We start from the raw sequence: 20583 nt of genomic DNA on the forward strand, positions 1-20583 counted from the left end.
ATTTTTGCATCTATGTTCATCAGTGATATTGGCCTGTAGTTTTCTTTCTTTGTGACATCCTTGTCTGGTTTTGGTATCAGGGTGATGGTGGCCTCATAGAATGAGTTTGGGAGTGTTCCTCCCTCTGATATATTTTGGAAGAGTATGAGAAGGATAGGTGTTAGCTCTTCTCTAAATGCTTGATAGAATTCACCTGTGAAACCATCTTGTCCTGGGCTTTTGTTTGATGGAAGATTTTTAATCACAGTTTCAATTTCAGTGCTTGTGATTGATTTGTTCGTATTTTCTATTTCTTCCTGATTCAGTCTTGCACGTTGTGCATTTCTAAGAATTTGTCCATTTCTCCAAGGTTGTCCATTTTATTGGCATAGAGTTGCTTGTAGTAATCTCTCATGATCTTTTGTATTTCTGCAGTGTCAGTTGTTACTTCTCCTTTTTCATTTCTAATTCTGTTGTTTGAGTGTTCTCCCTTTTTTTCTTGATGAGTCTGGCTAATGGTTTATCAATTTTGTTTATCTTCTCAAAGAACCAGCTTTTAGTTTTATTGATCTTTGCTATCATTTCCTTCATTTCTTTTTCATTTATTTCTGATCTGATCTTTACGATTTCTTTCCTTCTGGTAACTTTGGGGGTTTTTTGTTCTTCTTTCTCTAATTTTTTAGGTGCAAGGTTAGGTTGTTTATTCAAGATGTTTCCTGTTTCTTAAGGTAGGATTATATTTTTATAAACTTCCCTTTTAGAACTGCTTTTGCAGCATCCCATAGGTTTTGGGTCGTCATGTCTCCTTTGTCATTTATTTCTAGGAATTTTTTGATTTCCTTTTTGATTTCTTCACTGATCACTTCGTTATTAAGTAGCGTATTGTTTAGCCTCCATGTGTTTGTATTTTTTTTACAGATCTTTTCCTGTAATTGGTATCTAGTCTTATAGCGTTTGTGGTCCGAAAAGGTACTTGATACAATTTCAATTTTCTTAAATTTACCAAGGCTTGATTTGTGACCCAAGATATGATCTATCCTGGAGAATGTTCCATGGGCACCTGAGATAAATGTGTATTCTGTTGTTTTTGGATGGAATGTCCTATAAATATCAATTAAGTCCATCTTGTTTAATGTATCATTTAAAGCTTGTGTTTCCTTATTTATTTTCATTTTGCATGATCTGTCCATTGGTGAAAGTGGGGTGTTAAAGTCCCCTACCATGAATGTGTTACTGTCGATTTCCCCTTTTATGGCTGTTAGTATTTGCCTTATGTATTGAGGTGCTCCTATGTTGGGTGCATAAATATTTACAATTGTTATATCTTCTTCTTGGATTGATCCCTTGATCATTATGTAGTGTCCTTCTTTGTCTCTTCTAATAGTCTTTATTTTAAAGTCTATTTTATCTGATATGAGAATTGCTACTCCAGCTTTCTTTTGGTTTCCATTTGCATGGAATATCTTTTTCTATCCCCTCACTTTCAGTCTGTATGTGTCCCTAGGTCTGAAGTGGGTCTCTTGTAGACAGCATACATATGGGTCTTGTTTTTATATCCATTCAGCCAGTCTGTGTCTTTTGGTGGGAGCATTTAGTCCATTTACATTTAAGGTAATTATTGATAGGTATTTTCCTATTCCCATTTTCTTAATTGTTTTGGGTTTGTTACTGTCGGTCTTTTCCTTCTCTTGTGTTTCTTGCCTAGAGAAGATCCTTTAGCATTTGTTGTAAAACTGGTTTGGGTGTGCTGAACTCTCTCAGCTTTTGCCTGTCTGTAAAGGTTTTAATTTCTCCATCAAATCTGAATGAGATCCTTGCTGGGTAGAGTAATCTTGGTTGCAGGTTTTTCTCCTTCATCACTTTAAATATGTCCTGCTAGTCCCTTCTGGCTTGCAGAGTTTCTGCTGAAAGATCAGCTGTTAAACTTATGGGGATTCCCTTGTGTGTTATTTGTTGTTTTTCCCTTGCTGCTTTTAATATGTTTTCTTTGTATTTAATTTTTGACAGTTTGATTAATATGTGTCTTGGCGTGTTTCTCCTTGGATTTATCCTGTATGGGACTCTCTGTGCTTCCTGGACTTGATTAACTATTTCCTTTCCCGTATTAGGGAAGTTTTCGACTATAATCTCTTCAAATATTTTCTCAGTCCCTTTCTTTTTCTCTTCTTCTGGAACCCCTATAATTCGAATGTTGGTGCGTTTATTGTTGTCCCAGAGGTCTCTGAGACTGTCCTCAGTTCTTTTCGTTCTTTTTTCTTTATTCTGCTCTGCAGTATTTATTTCCACTATTTTATCTTCCAGGTCACTTATCCGTTCTTCTGCCTCAGTTATTCTACTATTGATCCCTTCTAGAGTTGTTTTTGTTGTTGTTGTTGTTGTTGTTTTGCGGTACGCAGGCCTCTCAGTGTTGTGGCCTCTCCCGTTGTGGAGCACAGGCTCCGGACGCGCAGGCTCAGCGGCCATGGCTCACGGGCCTAGCCGCTCCGCGGCTTGTGGGATCTTCCCGGACCAGGGCACGAACCCGTGTCCCCTGCATCGGCAGGCGGAGTCTCAACCACTGCGCCATCAGGGAAGCCCCCTTCTAGAGTATTTTTAAGTTCATTTTTTGTGTTGTTCATCATTGCTTGTTTCATATTTAGTTCTTCTAGGTCCTTGTTAAATGTTTCTTGCATTTTCTCTATTTCTATTTCCAAGATTTTGGATCATCTTTACTGTCATTATTCTGAATTCTTTTTCAGGTAGACTGCCTATTTCCTCTAATTTGTTAGGTCTGGTGGATTTTTATCTTGCTCCTTCATCTGCTGTGTGTTTTTCTGTCTTCTCATTTTACTTATCTTACTGTGTTTGGGGTCTCCTTTTTGCAGGCTGCTGGTTTGTAGTTCCCGTTGTTTTTGGTGTCTGTCCCCAGTGGCTAAAGTTGGTTCAGTAGGTTGTGTCGGCTTCCTGGTGGAGGGGACTAGTGCCTGTGTTCTGGTGGATGAGGCTGGATCTTTTCTTTCTGGTGGGCAGGTCCACGTCTGGTGGTGTGTTTTGGGGTGTCTGTGGCCTTATTATGATTTTAGGCAATGTCTCTGCTGATGGGTGGGGTTGTGTTCCTGTCTTGCTAGTTGTTTTGCATAGGGTGTCTAGCACTGTAGCTTGCTGGTTGTTGAGTGAAGCTGGGTGTTGATGTTGAGATGGAGGTCTCTGGGAGATTTTTGCCATTTGATATTAGGTGGAGCTGGGAGGTCTCTTGTGGACCAGTGTCCTGAAGTTGGCTCTCCCACCTCAGAGGCACAGCACTGACTCCAGCTGCAGCACCAACAGCCTTTCATCCACACGGCTCAGAATAAAAGGGAGAAAAAGTAGAAAGAAACAAAGAAAGAGGATAAAAGAAAAGAAAATAAAGTAAGGTAAAATAAAGTTATTAAAATAAAATAATTATTATGAAAAAAAATTTTTTTAATTAAAAAAAAAAAAGAAAAAACGGGCGGATAGAACCCTAGGACAAATGGTGAAAGCAAAGCTATATAGACAAAATCTCACACAGAAGCATATACATACACACTCACAAAAGGAGGAAAGGGGGAAAAAATAATAAATCTTGCTCTCAAAGTCCACCTCCTCAATATGGGATGATTCGTTGTCTATTCAGGTATTCCACAGATGCAGGGTACATCATGTTGATTGTGGAGATTTAATCCGTTGCTCCTGAGGCTGCTGGGAGAGATTTCCCTTTCTCTTCTTTTTTCGCACAGCTCCGGGGGCTCAGCTTTGGATTTAGCCCCGCCTCTGCAAAACTCATGTGGCTGTAGGTAAGAGGCCTCAGTTCCTTGCCACGTGGATTTCTCCTTAGGACTGCTTGAGTGTCCTCATGACATGGCAGCTGGCTTACCCCAGGATGAGTGATCCGGCCCGCCATCCGCATGGCTGTCACGGCTTCGGCTGCCAGGGCCCCTCCAGAGCCAGCAGCCTCAGTGAGGCCGCTCTCCCCTCGGGCTCTGGGGCAGTTCCGTGACGGAGGAGGGAAGAGACCCCAAGCCGGGAGTTCCAGCTCTGTGGAAACGCGGTCCATACAAATTTTAAGATTTTTTTTGTTCTAGTTCTGTGAAAAAGGCCACTGGTAATTTGATACAGATTGCATTGAATCTGTAGATTGCTTTGGGCAGTATAGTCATTTTCACAATATTGACTCTTCCAGTGCAAGAACATGGTGTATCTCTGCATCTGTTGGTATCATCTTTAATTTCTTTCATCAGTGTCTTACAGTTTTCTGCATATAGAGGTCTTTTGTCTCCCTAGGTAGGTTTATTCCTAGGTATTTTATTCTTTTGTTGCAATGGTAAATGGGAGTGTTTCCATAATTTCTCTTTCAGATTTTTCATCATTAGTGTATAGGAATGCAAGAGATTTCTGTGCATTAATTTTGTATCTTACAACTTCACCAAATTCATTGATTAGCTCTGGGTGTTTTCTGGTGTCATCTTTAGGATTCTCTATGTATAGTAACATGTCATCTGCAAACAGTGACAGTTTTACTTCTTCTTTTCCAATTTGTTTTCCTTTTATTTCTTTTTCTTCTCTGATTGCCATGGCTAGGACTTCCAAAACTATGTTGAATAATAGTGGTGAGAGTGGACATCCTTGTCTCCTTCCTGATCTTAGAGGAAATGCTGTCAGTTTTTCACCATTGAGAGTGATGTTTGCTGTGGGTTTGTCGTATATGGCATTTCTTATGTTGAGGTAGGTTCCCTCTATGCCCACTTTCTGGAGAGTTTTTATCATAAATGGGTGTTGAATTTTGTCAAAAGCTTTTTCTGCATCTATTGAGATGATCATATGGTTTTTCTTCAATTTGTTAATACGGTGTATCACATTGATTGATTTGCATATATTGAAGAATCCTTGCATCCCTGGTATAAATCCCACTTGATCATGGTGTATGATCCTTTTAATGTGTTATTGGATTCTGTTTGCTTGAATTTTTTGAGGATTTTTGCATCTATATTCATCAGTGATATTGGTCTGTAATTTTCTTTTTTTGTAGTATCTTTGTCTGGTTTTGGTATCAGGGTGATGGTCGCCTCATAGATTGAGTTTGGGAGTGTTCCTTCCTCCGCAGTTTTTTGGAAGAGTTTGAGAAGGATGGGTGTTAGCTCTTCTCTAAATGTTTGATAGAATTCACCTGTGAAGCCATCTGGTCCTGGAATTTTGTTGTTGGAAGAGTTTTAATCACAGTTTCAATGTCATTGCTTGTGATTGGTTTGTTCATATTTTCTATTTCTTCCTGGTTCAGTCTTGGAAGGTACTACCTTTGGAAGAATTTGTCCATTTCTTCCAGGTTGTCCATTTTATTGGTATAGAGTTGCTTGTAGTAGTCTCATAGGATGCTTTATATTTCTGCGGTGTCCGTTGTAACTTCTCCTTTTTCATTTCTAATTTTATTAATTTGAGTCCTCTCCCTCTTTTTCCTTAATGAGTCTGGCTAAAGGTTTATCACTTTTGTTTATTTTCTCAAAGAGAACCAGCTTTTAGGATTTTTTATCTTTGCTATTGTTTTCTTTGTTTCTGTTGCATTTATTTCTGCTGTGATCTTTATGATTTCTTTCCTTCTACTAACTTTGGGTTTTGTTTGTTCTTCTTTCTCTAGTTCCTTTAGTTGTAAGGTTAGGTTGTTTATTTGAGATTTTTCTTGTTTCTTGAGGTAGGCTTGTATTGCTGTAAACGTCCCTGTTAGAACTGCTTTTGCTGCATCCCATGGGTTTTTGATCATTGTGTTTTCGTCGTAATCTGTCTGTAGGTATTTTTTGATTTCCTCTTTTATTTCTTCAGTGATCTCTTGGTTATTTAGTAACATAGTGTTTAGCCTCCATGTGTTTGTGTATTTTACGTTTTTTTCCCTGTAATTGATTTCTAATCTCATAGCATTTTGGTCGGAAAAGATTATTGATGTGATTTCAATATTCTTAAATTTACCGAGGCTTGATTTGTGACCCAAGATGTGATCTGTCCTGGAGAGAATGCTCCATGTGGGCTTGAGAAGAAAGTGCAATCTGCTGTTTTTGGATGGAATGTCCTATAAATATCAATTAAATCTACCTGGTCTATTGAGTCATTTAAAGCTTGTGTCTCCTTATTAATTTTCTGTCTGGATGATCTGTCCATTGGAGCAAGTGAAGTGTTAAAGTCCCCCACTATTACTGTGTTACTGTCAATTTCCTCTCTTATAGCTGTTAGCAGTTGCCTTATGTATTGAGGTGCTCCTTTGTTGGGTGCATATATATTTATAATTGTTATATCTTCTGTTTGGATCGAGCCCTTGCTCATTATGTAGTGTCCTTCCTTGTCTCTTGTAACATTCTTTATTTTAAAGTCTATTTTATCTGATATGAGTATTGCTACTCCAACTTTCTTTTTGATTTCCATTTGCATGGAATATCTTTTTCCATCCCCTCACTTTCAGTCTGTATGTGTCCCTAGGTCTGAAGTGGGACTCTTGTCGATAGCATATATATGGGTCTTGTTTTTGTATCCATTCAGGGAGCCTATGTCTTTTGGTTGGAGCATTTAATCCTTTCATGTCTAAGGTAATTATTGATAATTATGTTCCTATTACCATTTTGTTAATTGTTGTGGGTTCGTTTTTGTAGGTCCTTTTCTTCTCTTGTGTTTCCCACTTTGAGAAATTACTTTAGCATTTGTTGTAGAGCTGGTTTGGTGGTGCTGATTTCTCTTAGCTTTTGCTGGTCTGTAAAGCTTTTGATTTCTCCGTTGAATGTGAATGAGAGCCTTGCTGGGTGGAGTAATCTTGGTTGTAGGTTCTTCCCTTTCATCATAAATATGTCATGCCAGTCCCTTCTGGCTTGTACAGTTTCTGCTGAGGAATCAGCTGTTAATCTTATGGGAGTTCCCTTGTATGTTATTTGTCCTTTTTCACTTGCTGCTTTCAATAATTTTTCTTTGTCTTTAATTTTTTTCAGTTTTATTACTGCATGTTTAGGCATGTTTCTCCTTGGGTTTATCCTGCCTGGGACTCTCTGCGCTTCCTGGACTTGGGTGGCTATTTCCTTTCCCATGTTAGGGAATTTTTCAACTATTATCTATTCAAATATTTTCTTGGGTCCTTTCTCTCTCTCTTCTCCTTCTGGGACCCCTATAATGCGAATGTTGTTGCCTTTAATGTTCTCCCAGAGGTCTCTTAGGCTGTCTTCATTTCTTTTCACTCTTTTTTCTTTATTCTCTTCCATGGCAGTGAATTACACCATTCTGTCTTCCAGGTCACTTATCTGTTCTTCTGCCTTAGTTATTCTGCTATTGATTCCTTCTAGTGTATCTTTCATTTCAGTTATTGTATTGTTCATCTCTGTTTGTTTGTTCTTTTTTTTTTTTTTTTGCTGTACGCGGGCCTGTCACTGCTGTGGCCTCTCCCGTTGCGGAGCACAGGCTCTGGACGCGCAGGCTCAGCGGCCATTGCTCACGGGCCCAGCCGCTCCGCGGCATGTGGGATCTTCCCGGTCCGGGGCACGAACCCGTGTCCCCTGCATCGGCAGGCGGACTCTCAACCACTGTGCCACCAGGGAAGCCCTGTTTGTTTGTTCTTTAATTCTTCTAGGTCTTTGTTAAACATTTCTTGTATCTTCTCGATCTTTGCCTCCATTCTTTTTCCAAGGTCCTGGATCATCTTCACTATCATTATTCTGAATTCTTTTTCTGGAAGGTTGCCTATCTCCACTTCATTTAGTTGTTTTTCTGGGGTTTTATCTTGCTTCTTCATCTGGTACAAAGTCCTCTCTCTTTTCATTTTGTCTATCTTCCTGTGAATGTGGTTTTTGTTCCACAGGCTGCAGAATTGTAGTTCTTGTTTCTTCTGCTGTCTGGCTTCTGCTGGATGAGGCTATCTAAGAGGTTTGTGCAAGCTTCCTGATGGGAGGGACTGATGGTGGGTAGAGCTGGGTGTTGCTCTGATGGACAGAGCTCAGTAAACCTTTAATCGTCTTGTCTGCTGATGGGTGGGGCTGGGTTCCCTCCCTGTTGGTTGTTTGGCCTCAGGCGACCCAGCAGTGGAGCCTACGTGGCTCTTTAGTGGGGCTAATGGCCGACTCTGGGAGGACTCACGCCAAGGAGTACTTCCCAGAACTTCTGCTTCCAGTGTCCTTGTCCCCACGGTGAGCCACAGCCACCCCCCGCCTCTGCAGGAGGAGACCCTCCAACACTAGCAGCTAGGTCTGGTTCAGTCTCCTATGGGGTCACTGCTTCTTCCCCTGGGTCCCAATGCACACAGTACTTTGTGTGTGCCCTCCAAGAGTGGAGTCTCTGTTCCCCCCAGTCCTGTCGAAGTCCTGCAATCAAATCCCGCTAGCCTTCAAAGTCTGATTCTCTAGGAATTCCTCCTCCCGTTACCGCACCCCGAGGTTGGGAAGCCTGACTTGGGGCTCAGAACCTTCACTGTGGTGGGTGCACTTCTGTGGTATAAGTGTTCTCCAGTTTGTGAGTCACCCACCCAGCAGTTATGGGATTTGATTTTAATGTGATTGCGCCCCTCCTACCATCTCATTGTGTTCTTTGTGTTTGGATGTGGGGTATCTTTTTTGGTGAGTTCCAGTGTCTTCCTGTTGATGATTGTTCAGCAGTTATTTGTGATTTTGGTGCTTTCGCGAGAGGGAATGAGCACAACTCCTTCTACTCCACCATCTTGAACCAATCTTCCTGAAGTTGCCTTTTTCTTGGTTCACCATTTTCTTGGTTGCTATAAACCTTTGTTTTCCAGAGTTCTGAGAGTGTTGGCTCTGGTAGTTTCTCCTTGCTTTTTCAACGTTTCTTTGGAGGGATGAGAGCTTGGAGCTGCCTGCTCTGCCATTTTGCTGACATCACTCCACCCTGCTTTCTCTTTTTTTAAAAAAAAAAAAATTTATTTATTTATTTATTTATTTATTTATTTATTTATTTATTTCTGGCCGCATTGGGTCTTTGTTGCTGTGCGCGGGCTTTCACTAGTTGCGGCGAGCAGGGGCTACTCCTCATTGTGGTGCGCCGGCTTCTCGTTGCCGTGGCTTCTCTTGTTGTAGAGCATGGGCTCTAGGCACGCGGACTTCAGTGGTTGTGGCACACGGGCTCAGTAGTTGTGGGTTACGGGCTGTAGATCGCAGGCTCAGTAGTTGTGGCACACAGGCTTAGTTGCTCCACGGCATGTGTGATCTTCCTAGACCAGGGCTTGAATGCGTGTCCCCTGCATTGGCAGGCAGATTCTTAACCACCGAGCCACCAGGGAAGTCCCACCCTGCCTTCTCTTTAAGTGTTTACCACTAAAATTGCCATTGTTTTCAAGAGTGCCTTTAGGCTCGAACTAATCCACATTCTGTTCCAAATAAAGTCATTTTCTTTGAGGGCAGTCTTTGGAGCCCTCAGTTTTTACGGCCTCTTTCCCTTGGCAAAATCTCTGAGCCACTGCTCTGGAGCTGGAGGCAGAGACAAGGGCTTACCTCTCTCTTTAGGAACAGGCCAGTGGACAGGCATGGTAGTCTATTCTTGGCTTGCCTCTCCTAGAACCTTTGGCCCTATGAGTGAGCTGTGATGTGGGCAGTGGGGCCCCGTTATTGTTCCATATTATGCCTGAGTGGGAAGTGGATGGAAGAGCAGAGCCCACAGTCAGCTCCACTTAGCTCTGCAGCACTGAGCTGGAAATGATAAGAAATGCTGGTATGCTGCTCCTCCTGGAGGGATGCTGTACCCCTTGACTGGGAGCTAGGGAGACAGGGAGCCGTGTCTTCCTGTCTTGACACACCCACTTGGAGTGGAGCTTCCTTCTTGTTGAGTTAGGGAGGGGCAGAGCAGTTGTGGCTGCAGTGCCACAGATTCTCACCTTTCTTGCTGAGATTTAGTAAATTTGGTGGGGTGCTGGAGGTATTTCTTCTTTTGCTGTGGGCTCTTAGGACAATTTTCAGGAACTTTATTCTACCAGTTTTTTTATACCTTTCTCCAGTTATGGTTGTTTTGTTGAAGAAAAAGTCTGCAGATCTCCTTACTCTACGATTCTGGAAGTTGATCCTCTTTACTTTGTTTTTCATGTAAATTTTATTGACATGTACATGCAAAAGTGTACAAATCATAAGTCTTCAGCGAATTTTCAGAGTGAACATGTCTGTGTAACCAGTACTACATTCAAGACCCAGAACTTTGCCAGAACTCCTGAATCCTCTCTGTGGCCCTCTTGCAGAATCTATTCACTCGCCCGTTCCTGTAACTGTTGATGTTATTCTGGCCTGTAACACCATGGATCATATTTGCCTGTTTCTGAACCTTTTTAAAAATGGAATCATGTACTCTTGTGTGGGGCTTCTTCAGCTCATGGTTAAGATTGATGAGATACATGTGGTTACAGTTTATTTTCATTGCTACATAGTACTATGTTGTATAAATATTAAATAGTGAAAGCAATGAAAAAGGCTTTATCCTGTTAGGCTGTTACAAATAGTGTTACTGTGAACATTTTTATACTTGTATTTTGGTGAACATATGTCTACATTTCTGTTGGATATAGAGTGGGATTTAGGGGTCACAGAATGTGGATAAAGAGTTAAATCTTTTGCTGTGCTATATGAAAATCTGTCCTTTGATTAAATCTCTAGCTTTGTTCCCCCCAAAACAGAATGAGGGTAAGAATGTCAATGATGTTACTAGGTAGCAAGCATTGGTTGTGGTAAAAATTATTTCTGAGTGACAAATTACGTCTTTATTGGGAGGAATGATAATGCTGATTGGGATACTATGCTTTGTGCTTCTCTTGAGTGTAGTGACCATTGTAACTGGGCATGTTTCTTGTGGGGAACCTGTGCCTGTATTGTTGCCACAAGACATGTTGGCTTCTGTGGGGTAAGGGTTACCTGGCTTGCTTGCTTTCATGCTGTTAGATTGATGCCAAATGTGGCCTTATGGTCATTTTCTGAGTTTGAATGTTTAATAGAACCTAAGACTATCCCACAGGTAGGGTTACAGGTAGGGTAAGCCTTAGGAGATACTGCCAAGCATTTTTCCAAAATGGTTTTACCAATTTACACTCCTACCAGTAGTGTACAAGAGGTGTAGTAACACCTTGCCAACCCTTGGTTTTCGTTTTTGTTTTTATTTCCCTCCCTTCCTTCTTTCTTTCCCTCCTTCCTTCCCTCCTTTCTTTCTAAAAGAGATTTTGGTAGCATGCTTACATTTTTTTCAGCATGTTATTATGAACAAATTTTAATATAGAGAAAAGTTGAAAGAATTCTATGGTGAACTCTCATATACCCATAACCAAATGTGACAATTAACATTTTGCTATACTTGTTGTCATATATCTTTTCATCTATCCATCCTTTGATTTCTTATTTTTTTCATTTCATTTCCCCTTAAATATACATATAAGTATGTATATTATTTTTCTTTGTTTTGTTTTTTGGTTTTTTTTAATATCTTTATTGGAGTATGATTGCTTTACAATGGTGTATTAGTTTCTGCTTTACAACAAAGTGAATCAGCTATACATATACATATATCCCCATATCCCCTCTCTCTTGTGTCTCCCTCCCACCCTCCCAATCCCACCCCTCTAGGTGGACACAAAGCACTGAGCTGATCTCCCTGTGCTATGTGGCTGCTTCCCACTAGCTATCTGTTTTACATTTGGTAGTGTATATATGTCCATGCCACTCTCTTTGTCCCAGCTTAACCTTCCCCCTCCCCGTGTTCTCAAGTCCATTCTCTATGTCTGTGTCTTTACTCCTGTCCTGCCCCTAGGTTCTTCAGAACCTTTTTTTTTAGATTCCATATATATGTGTTAGCATACGGTATTTGTTTTTCTCTTTCTGACTTACTTCACTCTGTATGACAGACTCTAGGTCCATCCACCTCACTACAGATTAACTCAGTTTTGTTTCTTTTTATGGCTGAGTAATATTCCATTGTATATATGTGCCACATCTTCACATAGAAGTATACATATTATTAAAGATCAATATTAGCTTATAACTTTTTTCTTTCACTGTAAAATTTACATATAATTGAAATGTACAAATCTTAATTGTATCTCACTGTGTGTTCACATAACTATAACCCTTTGTAACACAAACCCCTTTAAAAATGTAGAACATTACCATCACACCTGAAATTATCCTCATGTCCCTTCCAGTTAAGCCCTACCTCCACCCGACAAAAGTCAACAACTGTTTTTACTTTTTCCCACCATAGATGAGTTTTGTCTGCTCTAGAACTTCATATAAATGGAATTCTATTCGTTTCCTAGGGTTGCCATAACAAACTACCACAAATCAGGTGGCTTAAAATAACAGATTGGGGCCTCCCTGGTGGCGCAAGTGGTTGAGAGTCCGCCTGCCGATGCAGGGGATACGGGTTCGTGCCCCGGTCTGGGAGGATCCCATATGCCGCGGAGCGGCTGGGCCCGTGAGCCATGGCCGCTGAGCCTGCGCGTCCGGAGCCTGCGCGTCCGGAGCCTGTGCTCCGCAACGGGGGAGGCCACAACAGTGAGAGGCCCGCATACCGCAAAAAAAAAAAAATAAAAAAAAAAATAACAGATTGTATTTTCTTACAATTCTGGAGGCTAGGAGTCCAGACACATGTTCTCCTGAAGTCTCTCGGAGAGAATCTGTTACATGCCTTTCTCTTAGCTTCTGAGTGTTGCTGACAGTCCTTGGTGTTCTTGGCTTGCAGCTGCATAACTCCAGCCCCTGCTTTCATAGTCACATGACATTCTCCCTATGTGTCTGTACAAAGTCATCTCTTCTCTTTGTGTCTCTTTCAAGGACACCAGTGATATTAGATTAAGGGCCCACCCTTCTCCAATATAAACTCAGTTATGTCTACAACAACCCTATTTCTAAGTAAGATCACATTCTTGGGTACAGGGGTTAGCACTTAAGCATATCTTTTGGGGGCACACAATTCAACCCGTAACAGTAATCATACAATGTGTATTCTTTTGTACAAGTTTCTTTTACATAGTGTAATGTTCCAGATTTATCCCTTTGTGGTTATTAGTAGTTTATTTCTTTTTAAGTATTGTTCTACTATACTTTTTTTTTTTTAATCTTTCTTATTATTTTGGCTGTGCTGCACAGCTTGTGGGATTTTAGTCCCTCCACCAGGGATTGAACCCAGGCCCTCGGCAGTGAGAGTGTGGAGTCCTAACCACTGGACCGCCAGGGAATTCCCTTGTTCTCTGCAGCCACAATTTGCCCTTCTCTCTCCCTAGCTGAACAAGAGGGAAGCTCCACTCCAAGTGGGTGTGGCCAAGACAGGAAGACAGGGCTCCCTGTCTCCCTAGCTCCCAGTCAAGCATCCCTCCAGGAGGAGAAGAATACCAGCATTTCTTATCACTTCCAGCTCAGTGCTGCAGAGCTAAGTGGAGCTGATTGTGGGCTCCCTTCCTCCATCCACTTCCCTTGTTGGTTCTTCTCCGGTTCATGGTCCCTCAGCTGTTTCCAGCTTTTGGCTATCTTGAATAAAGTTGCTGTGAAGATTCTTGTACAGACTTATTTTTGTGGTCATATGTTTTCATTTTTCTTGGACAAATACTTAGGGGTGGAAGTGCTCTGTCGTAGAGTAGGTATATGTTTGGTTATAAAATAAACTGCCGCATCATTTTCCAAAGTGGTTGTATTATTTTCTAATCCCAGCAACAGCATGTACAAATCCTGGCTTCTGCTCATCTGCGTTAGTTAGTTTGGGCTGCTGTAACAAAGTATATGGAGTGGGTCACTTAAACAGTAGATTTATTTTTCACAGTTCTGGAGCTGGGAAGTCTAAGATCAAGGTGCTGGCCAATTTGGTTCCTGGTTTGGCCCTCTTCCTGATTATGTTCTCATATAGTGGATAGCTAGCCAGCTCTCTGGCCTCTTATTAGGGTGCTAATCCCATTCATGGGATCTCTACCCTTGTGACCTAATTAGACCTCCCAAAGGCCCCATCTCCAAATACCATCACATTGAATTAGGATTTCTACGTGAATTTTGAGGGGACACATTTGGTTCACTTACAATATCCTCACCAACATTTGCTGTCATCTCTCTTTTTAATGTTAATCCTTCTGATGGATTTGTAGTAGTATCTCATTGTAGCTGTAATTTGCATGTCCTAGGTAACTAATGATATTGAATCTTTTTTCATTTTTTATTGGCTGGCCACTTGTATGTCTTCCATTGTGAAGTGCCTGCTTGAATCTTTTGCCCCTTGAGTTTTATCTTTGTATTATTGAGTGTAGGAGTTCAGTAGTGATATGTATCAGTACTTTGCCAGATGTGTTTTGTGAATGTTTTCTGTGGTCTGTGGTTTGCATATTCATTTTCTTTCCTTCTTTTTTTTTATAAAATTTTTTTTAATTTATATATGGCTGTGTTGGGTCTTCATTGCTGCACGCAGGCTTTCTCTCTTTGCAGCGAGCGGGGGCTACTCTTGGTTGTGGTGCACAGGTTTCTCATTGCGGTGGCTTCTCTTGTGGTGGAGGCTCTAGGCGCACGGGCTCAGTAGTTGTGGCTCACGGGCTCTAGAGTGCGGGCTTCAGTAGTTGTGGCACACGGGCTTCATTGCTCCGTGGCATGTGGGATCTTCCCAGACCAGGGCTCGAACCCATGTCCCCTGCATTGGCAGGTGGATTCTTAACCACTGCACCACCAGGGAAGTCCTTAATGGTGTCTTTTGATGAGCTGTAATTTTTAATTTTCATGAAGTCTTAATTCATTAACTTTTCCTTTTATGGCTATTACTTCCTGTGTCCTATCTAAGAAAACCCTAGGAATATGAAAATATTCCCCTTTTTTTCCCCTAAAAACTTTACAGTTTTAGCCTTTATGTTTAAGCTTATGGTCCATTTCAAATTAATTTTTGAATAGTGGATGAGATAGAGGTTAATTTTTTCCTTATGAATATTAGTTATTCCTTAATCACTTGTAAAAGCTTTTCTTGTAAGTGTGGGTCTATATTCCACTGACTTTTTAAAAAATATTTATTTTGTTTATTTATTTGACTGCACTGGGTCTTAGTTGGGGCATGTGGGACCTTCGTTGTGGCGTGTGGGATCTAGTTCCCTGACTGGGGATTGAACCTGGGCCCCCTGCATTGGGAGCATGGAGTCTTAACCACAGGACCACAAGGGAAGTCCCACCACTGATTGATTTGTTGATTCTAATGTTTAAATCACAGTGTCTTCATTACTGTAGCTTTATGGTAATGAGATGGCCTGGGCCGTGAGACCCTTTACTGGAGTGCTTGTGCCTGGACAAACATCTCCTCAACCAACAGAATACCAAAAAAACTATAAGGGACTAAAAATAATAACTACATGCATGGGCATTTGGGGCAAATTATGAACAATGAGACACAAAAAGGCCAAAACCCAACTGCCACTTTTGAGGTGCCAGGAGCAATAGCAATAGCAAGCTCCCTGCACACAGCACCACCAAGGGGGTGGGCAGACCACCTAAGCCACCCCTCTGGCCCAACTCACCAATCCATTCCTACCCTCACCCCATCTAAGGACCCAGCTTGCCCGCCTTGGGGAGCGAACGGGGGCACCTGTTGCTTGTTCTCGCTCCCTTGTGCTGTAGCACAAGTCCCAGTAAAGGCTTGCCTGAATTTCTCATTTGACCTCTTACCACTTTCTGTTGATTAAAGAGTCCAAGAACCTAGGTCAGTAACAGTAAGTCTTGAAGGCACACAGTAATAGTTCTCCAACTTTATTATTCTTTTTCATGTTTGCTTTGAGTATTCTAGGTCCTTTCTATTTCCATGTAAATTTAAAAATCAACCTGTCAGTTTCTACTGAAAGCCTAATGGGAGTTTGATTGGGATTGCATTGAATCTATAAATCAATTTGGGGAGAATTGACATCTTAACAATATAGAGCCCTCGTACCCATGAAAATAGTATATTTCTCTACTTATTTAGATCTTTATTCCTCTCAGTAGTGTTTTTTAGTTTTTCAGTGAGAATGTATTACACATTGTTACATGTAACATAACAAAAAGATATATTTAAGTTCTAACCTCTAATACTTCTGAATGTGACCTTATTTGGAAATAAGGTCTTTACAGAGGTAATCAAGTTAAGGTCATTAGGGTGGGCTGCAATCAATTATGACTGGTCTCTTCATAAAAAGGGGAAATTTGGACACAGACACACACACAGAAGGAAGATGATGTGAAGACACACAGTGAGAATACTGTGTGAAGACAGGGGGTTGGAGTGATGCATCTGCAAGCCAAGGAACACCAGAGATTGCTGGCAAACCACCAGAAGCTAGAAAAAGTCAAAGAATAATTCCTACAGGTTTCAGAGGGAGATTGGTACTACAGAGCAAATTTAATTTAATTGGGAGTAGAAGCTGTTTCCTTGATGATGCAAGCGGAGTCAAACTGAGGGATGGAAGCATAATTTTATAAACAGCCTAATTGTTCAAGTTAGGTTTTATTATTTGTTTTTATTTTTGGTCCAGTATTGGACATTTAGTTCTTTAATTAACTTGGATTTTTCTTTCAGAGTAAAATAAAAAGTATGGGGATAAATTTCCTTTAGTGAATCTTCTTAAGAAGAACACTCACCGTAAGAAAGCAATATTAAGTACAGTGGGAACGTTTAATTTCAGTAGTTTAGGAGAGAAATTTTAGAACTAACTAACACAAATGAGTATTGTGAGGTACTTTAAACAGATGGCACTTATTGACTGTCATAGTCGCTTCTAGTCTATAAAGCGGATTTTTTTTAATTTGTCATACTCTTAGAAATTGTTTAAGAAACAGCAAATAATTGCTGCATTTAGATTATTGGAAGCATATTAAGGCAATTTAAATTTGTTGTGTTTTCGGTTGAAAAAGTTACTGATCTTAGTTTAGATTTACCTGTGTACAAATCAGTAAACATTAAAAATCTCAGTAGTTCTATTAAAAAAAATTTTTTTTTTTTGCCCCACCGTGTGGCTTGTGGGGTCTTAGTTCCCCGACCAGAGATCAAACCCGCACCCCCTGCAGTGGAAGCGTGGCGTCTTAAGCACTGGACTGCCAGGGAAGTCCCCCAATTTTTTTTTAAATTACAGTGTTCTGCTTACTATAGAGTGAGTAGTTAAGCATCTTCTATAAATTGCATGTTCCTTTCATTTGCCCATTACTGAAGTGTGTTTTTCTTAATCTGTAGAAGTTCTTGTTATATTCTGCATGTTAATTGTCTATTGATTTATGTAATTGCAAATAACTTCTCCCAGTTTGTTGTTTTTAACTTTGTGATGTTTGTCATCATATTAAAGTTTTGTTTGGGTATTTCTTCTGTTATTCAGGAAATCTACCCTATCTTAAAATTTTGAATTTATCATTTATATTTTCTTCAGTCATTTTTAGTTTCCATTAAATTTTTTTAAATTCACCTGCAATCTGAGTGTTGTATAAAACAGCCATCTTAACTTTATTTCCCCCAGGAATTGAAAGTTCCTGGGGAACCACACTGCTTGGTGAATGATACATCCTCATTGTATACTGTTTACCTAATCAAACAACAGTCTGCTTGTTTTCCAGAGCTGTTTGGGGGATTTTCATTTTTTTTAACTGTTTCTTGATGGCTGTGTTTGTACCACGCCTTCTTCATTTAATTCTACTTAATTATGTGTTTTCATATCTAATACAGTAAATCTCTCTTCATTGTTCTTTTTCTAAATTATCTTAGCTATTTTTTATTGTGTCTAATGTGTAAAGGGATTTACTTTTTTCCTTTTTTTTCACGTGGCTTTTGGGATCTCAGTTCCCCTACCAGGGATTGAACCCAGGCCACAGCAGTGAAAGCACCAAATCCTAACCACGAGACCACCGGGGAACTCCCAAAGCGATTTACTTTTTTTTTTTTTTTTTTTTCGGTCCGCAGGCCTCTCTCTGTTGTGGCCTCTCCCGCTGTGGAGCACAGGCTCCGGACGCACAGGCTCAGCGGCCATGGCTCACGGGCCCAGCCGCTCCGCGGCATGTGGGATCTTCCCGGACCGGGGCACGAACCCCGTGTCCCCTGCATCGGCAGGCAGACTCTCAACCACTGCGCCACCAGGGAAGCCCGCGATTTACTTTTTATCAAGTTTTGTTTATTTTGGTAAAAATATACCTAACATAAAATTTACCTTTCTTTTTTTTTTTGGCTGCGTTCGGTCTTCATTGCTGTGCGCAGGCTTTCTCTAGTTGTGGTGAGCGGGGGCTACTCTTTGTTGCAGTGCACAGGCTTCTCATTGCAGTGGCTTCTCTTGTTGCGGAGCATGGGCTCTAGGCGTGCGAGCTTCAGTTGTTGCAGCATGCAGATTCAATAGTTGTGGCACGCAGGCTCTAGAGCATGCAGGCTTCAGTAGTTGTGGCTCACGGGCTCTAGAGCGCTGGCTCAGTAGTTGTGGCGCACGGGCTTAGTTGCTCCACAGCATGTGGGATCTTCCCGGACCAGGGCTTGAACCCGTGTGCCCTGCATTGGCAGGCGGATTCTTAACCACTGCACCATCAGGGAAATCCCCATTTGAACCATTTTTAAGTATACAGTTCAGTCGCATTAAGAACATCATATTGGTGTGCAGCCATCACCACCATCCATCTGCAGAACTTTTTCATCTTACACAATTGAAACTGTACCCGTTAAACAATATCTCCTCAATTCCCCCTCCCTCTAACTAACCCCTGGCAACCATCATTACACTTTCTGTCAAACTTGACTACTCTGGGTACCTCATATAAGTAGAGGACAAAGTAGGTATTTGTGCTTTTGTGTCTGGCTTCTTTCACTTAGCATGGTGTCTTCAGGGTTCATCCGTGTTGTAGCATGTGTCAGAATTTCATTCTTTTATAAGACTGAATAATATTCTATTGTATGTATTTACCACATTTTATTTATCCATTCATGTTGATGGACACTTGGGTTACTTCCACCATTTGGCTGTTGTGAATAATGCTGGGTATGACATGGTGTATAAGTATCTGTTTGATACCCTACTTTCATATCTTTTGGATATGTATCTAGAAGTGCAAATGCTGGATCACACGGTATTTCTATGTTTAGTTTTTTGAGCAACCGCCATACTGATTTCCGTAGCAGCTATACCATTTTACACTTCCACTGACAGTGCACAAGGATTCCAATTTCATCTCCTTGCCAATGCTTGTTATTTTGTTTGTTTTATAGTAGCCACTCTAACGGGTACAAAGTGTATTTCTTTGTGGTTTTGATTTGCATTTCCCTGACGACTAGTGATGTTGAGCATCTTTTCATGTGCTTGTGGGCCATTTGTATATACCTTTTTTGAGAAATATGTGTTTGCTATTATTGTAGGGTTACTTTTTTAAACTTCCTTTATTGTTATGTTAATGGATTTTAGAGAAAGAGCTAAGTGTATGTGTTCATGTGCCATTTTGAACCAGAAAACTTCTGGCCTCTCTCTCTCTTTTTTTTTTAAATACTTATTTTATTTATTTATTTATTTATTTATTTATTTATTTATTTATTTATTTATTTATTTATTTATTTATTTGGCTGAGGCAGGTGTTAGTTTTGGCACGCGGGATCTTTAGTTGTGGCATGCAAACTCTTAGTTGCAGCATGTGGACTATTTCCCTGACCAGGGATCAAACCTGGGCCGCCTGCATTGGGAGCGCAGATTCTTGGTCACTGCACCACCAGGGAAGTCCCTGGCCTTTTTTTTTTTTTTGTATTTGGTTAATTCCAGGGAACGTAGATTCCTTTCTTTTCTTTTAATTTTATTTATTTATTTATTGGCTGCATTGGGTCTTCGTTGCTGTGCACGGGCTTCCTCTAGTTGCAGCAAGTGGGGACTACTCTTTGCTGCGGTGTGCAGGCTTCTCATTGTGGTGGCTTCTCGTTGCGGAGCATGGACTGTAGGCGCGCGGGCTTCAGCAGTTGTGGCGCATGGGCTCAGTTGCTCCATAGCATGTGGCATCTTCCCGGACCAGGGATCGAACCTGTGTACCCTGCATTGGCAGGCAGATTCTTAACCACTGCACTACCAGGGAAGTCCTGGCCTTTCTTTTTTTTTTTTTTTTTTTTTTTTTTGCTGTATGCGGGCCTCTCACTGTTGTGGCCTCCCCCGTTGCGGAGCACAGGCTCCGGACGCGCAGGCTCAGCGGCCATGGCTCACGGGCCCAGCTGCTCCGCGGCATATGGGATCCTCCCAGACCGGGGCACGAACCCGTATCCCCTGCATCGGCAGGCGGACTCTCAACCACTTGCGCCACCAGGGAGGCCCCTGGCCTTTCTTTTAAAATGGAATTCCATTAAAAAAATATTGCTATAGCTGTTAATAATTGTATGTTTATTTTAATTTTGCATTTTTATATTAATATAGGTTTAGTGGAAGATCAAAGCTAGCCATAGAATTCGGTGTTGCCTATAATATAATATTCTTTCTTTATCTGAAACAGTTGATGACTATCAGCCAGTTCGCCTATTAAGTAAACCTGGGGAATTAAGAAGAGAATATGAAGAGGAGATAAGCAAGGTAAGTACTAAATACTTAGTACTCTTAGTACGTAGTACTAATACTTAGAATTAGTTTAATACTTAGTTTAATACTAAAATTAGTTTAGTACTTAGTACTTAGTACTAACTACTAAGTACTCTTTT

General features: G+C 40.9%; 1 protein-coding gene across 3 annotated transcripts in view; it reads left to right on the forward strand.

Moving 5' to 3' along the window:
- Nucleotides 1-20583, forward strand: part of RNF168 (ring finger protein 168) — a 55959-nt gene that overhangs the window by 12297 nt on the left and 23079 nt on the right. For all 3 annotated transcript variants that reach the window (XM_060099355.1, XM_060099356.1, XM_060099357.1), the window contains exon 3: nucleotides 20382-20458. In XM_060099355.1, the coding sequence (XP_059955338.1) occupies nucleotides 20382-20458 (77 nt within the window). The remainder of the gene's footprint in view (nucleotides 1-20381; nucleotides 20459-20583) is intronic.

This window comes from Mesoplodon densirostris, chromosome 5, assembly GCF_025265405.1.
Source record: "Mesoplodon densirostris isolate mMesDen1 chromosome 5, mMesDen1 primary haplotype, whole genome shotgun sequence".
Taxonomy (NCBI): Eukaryota; Metazoa; Chordata; class Mammalia; order Artiodactyla; family Ziphiidae; genus Mesoplodon; species Mesoplodon densirostris.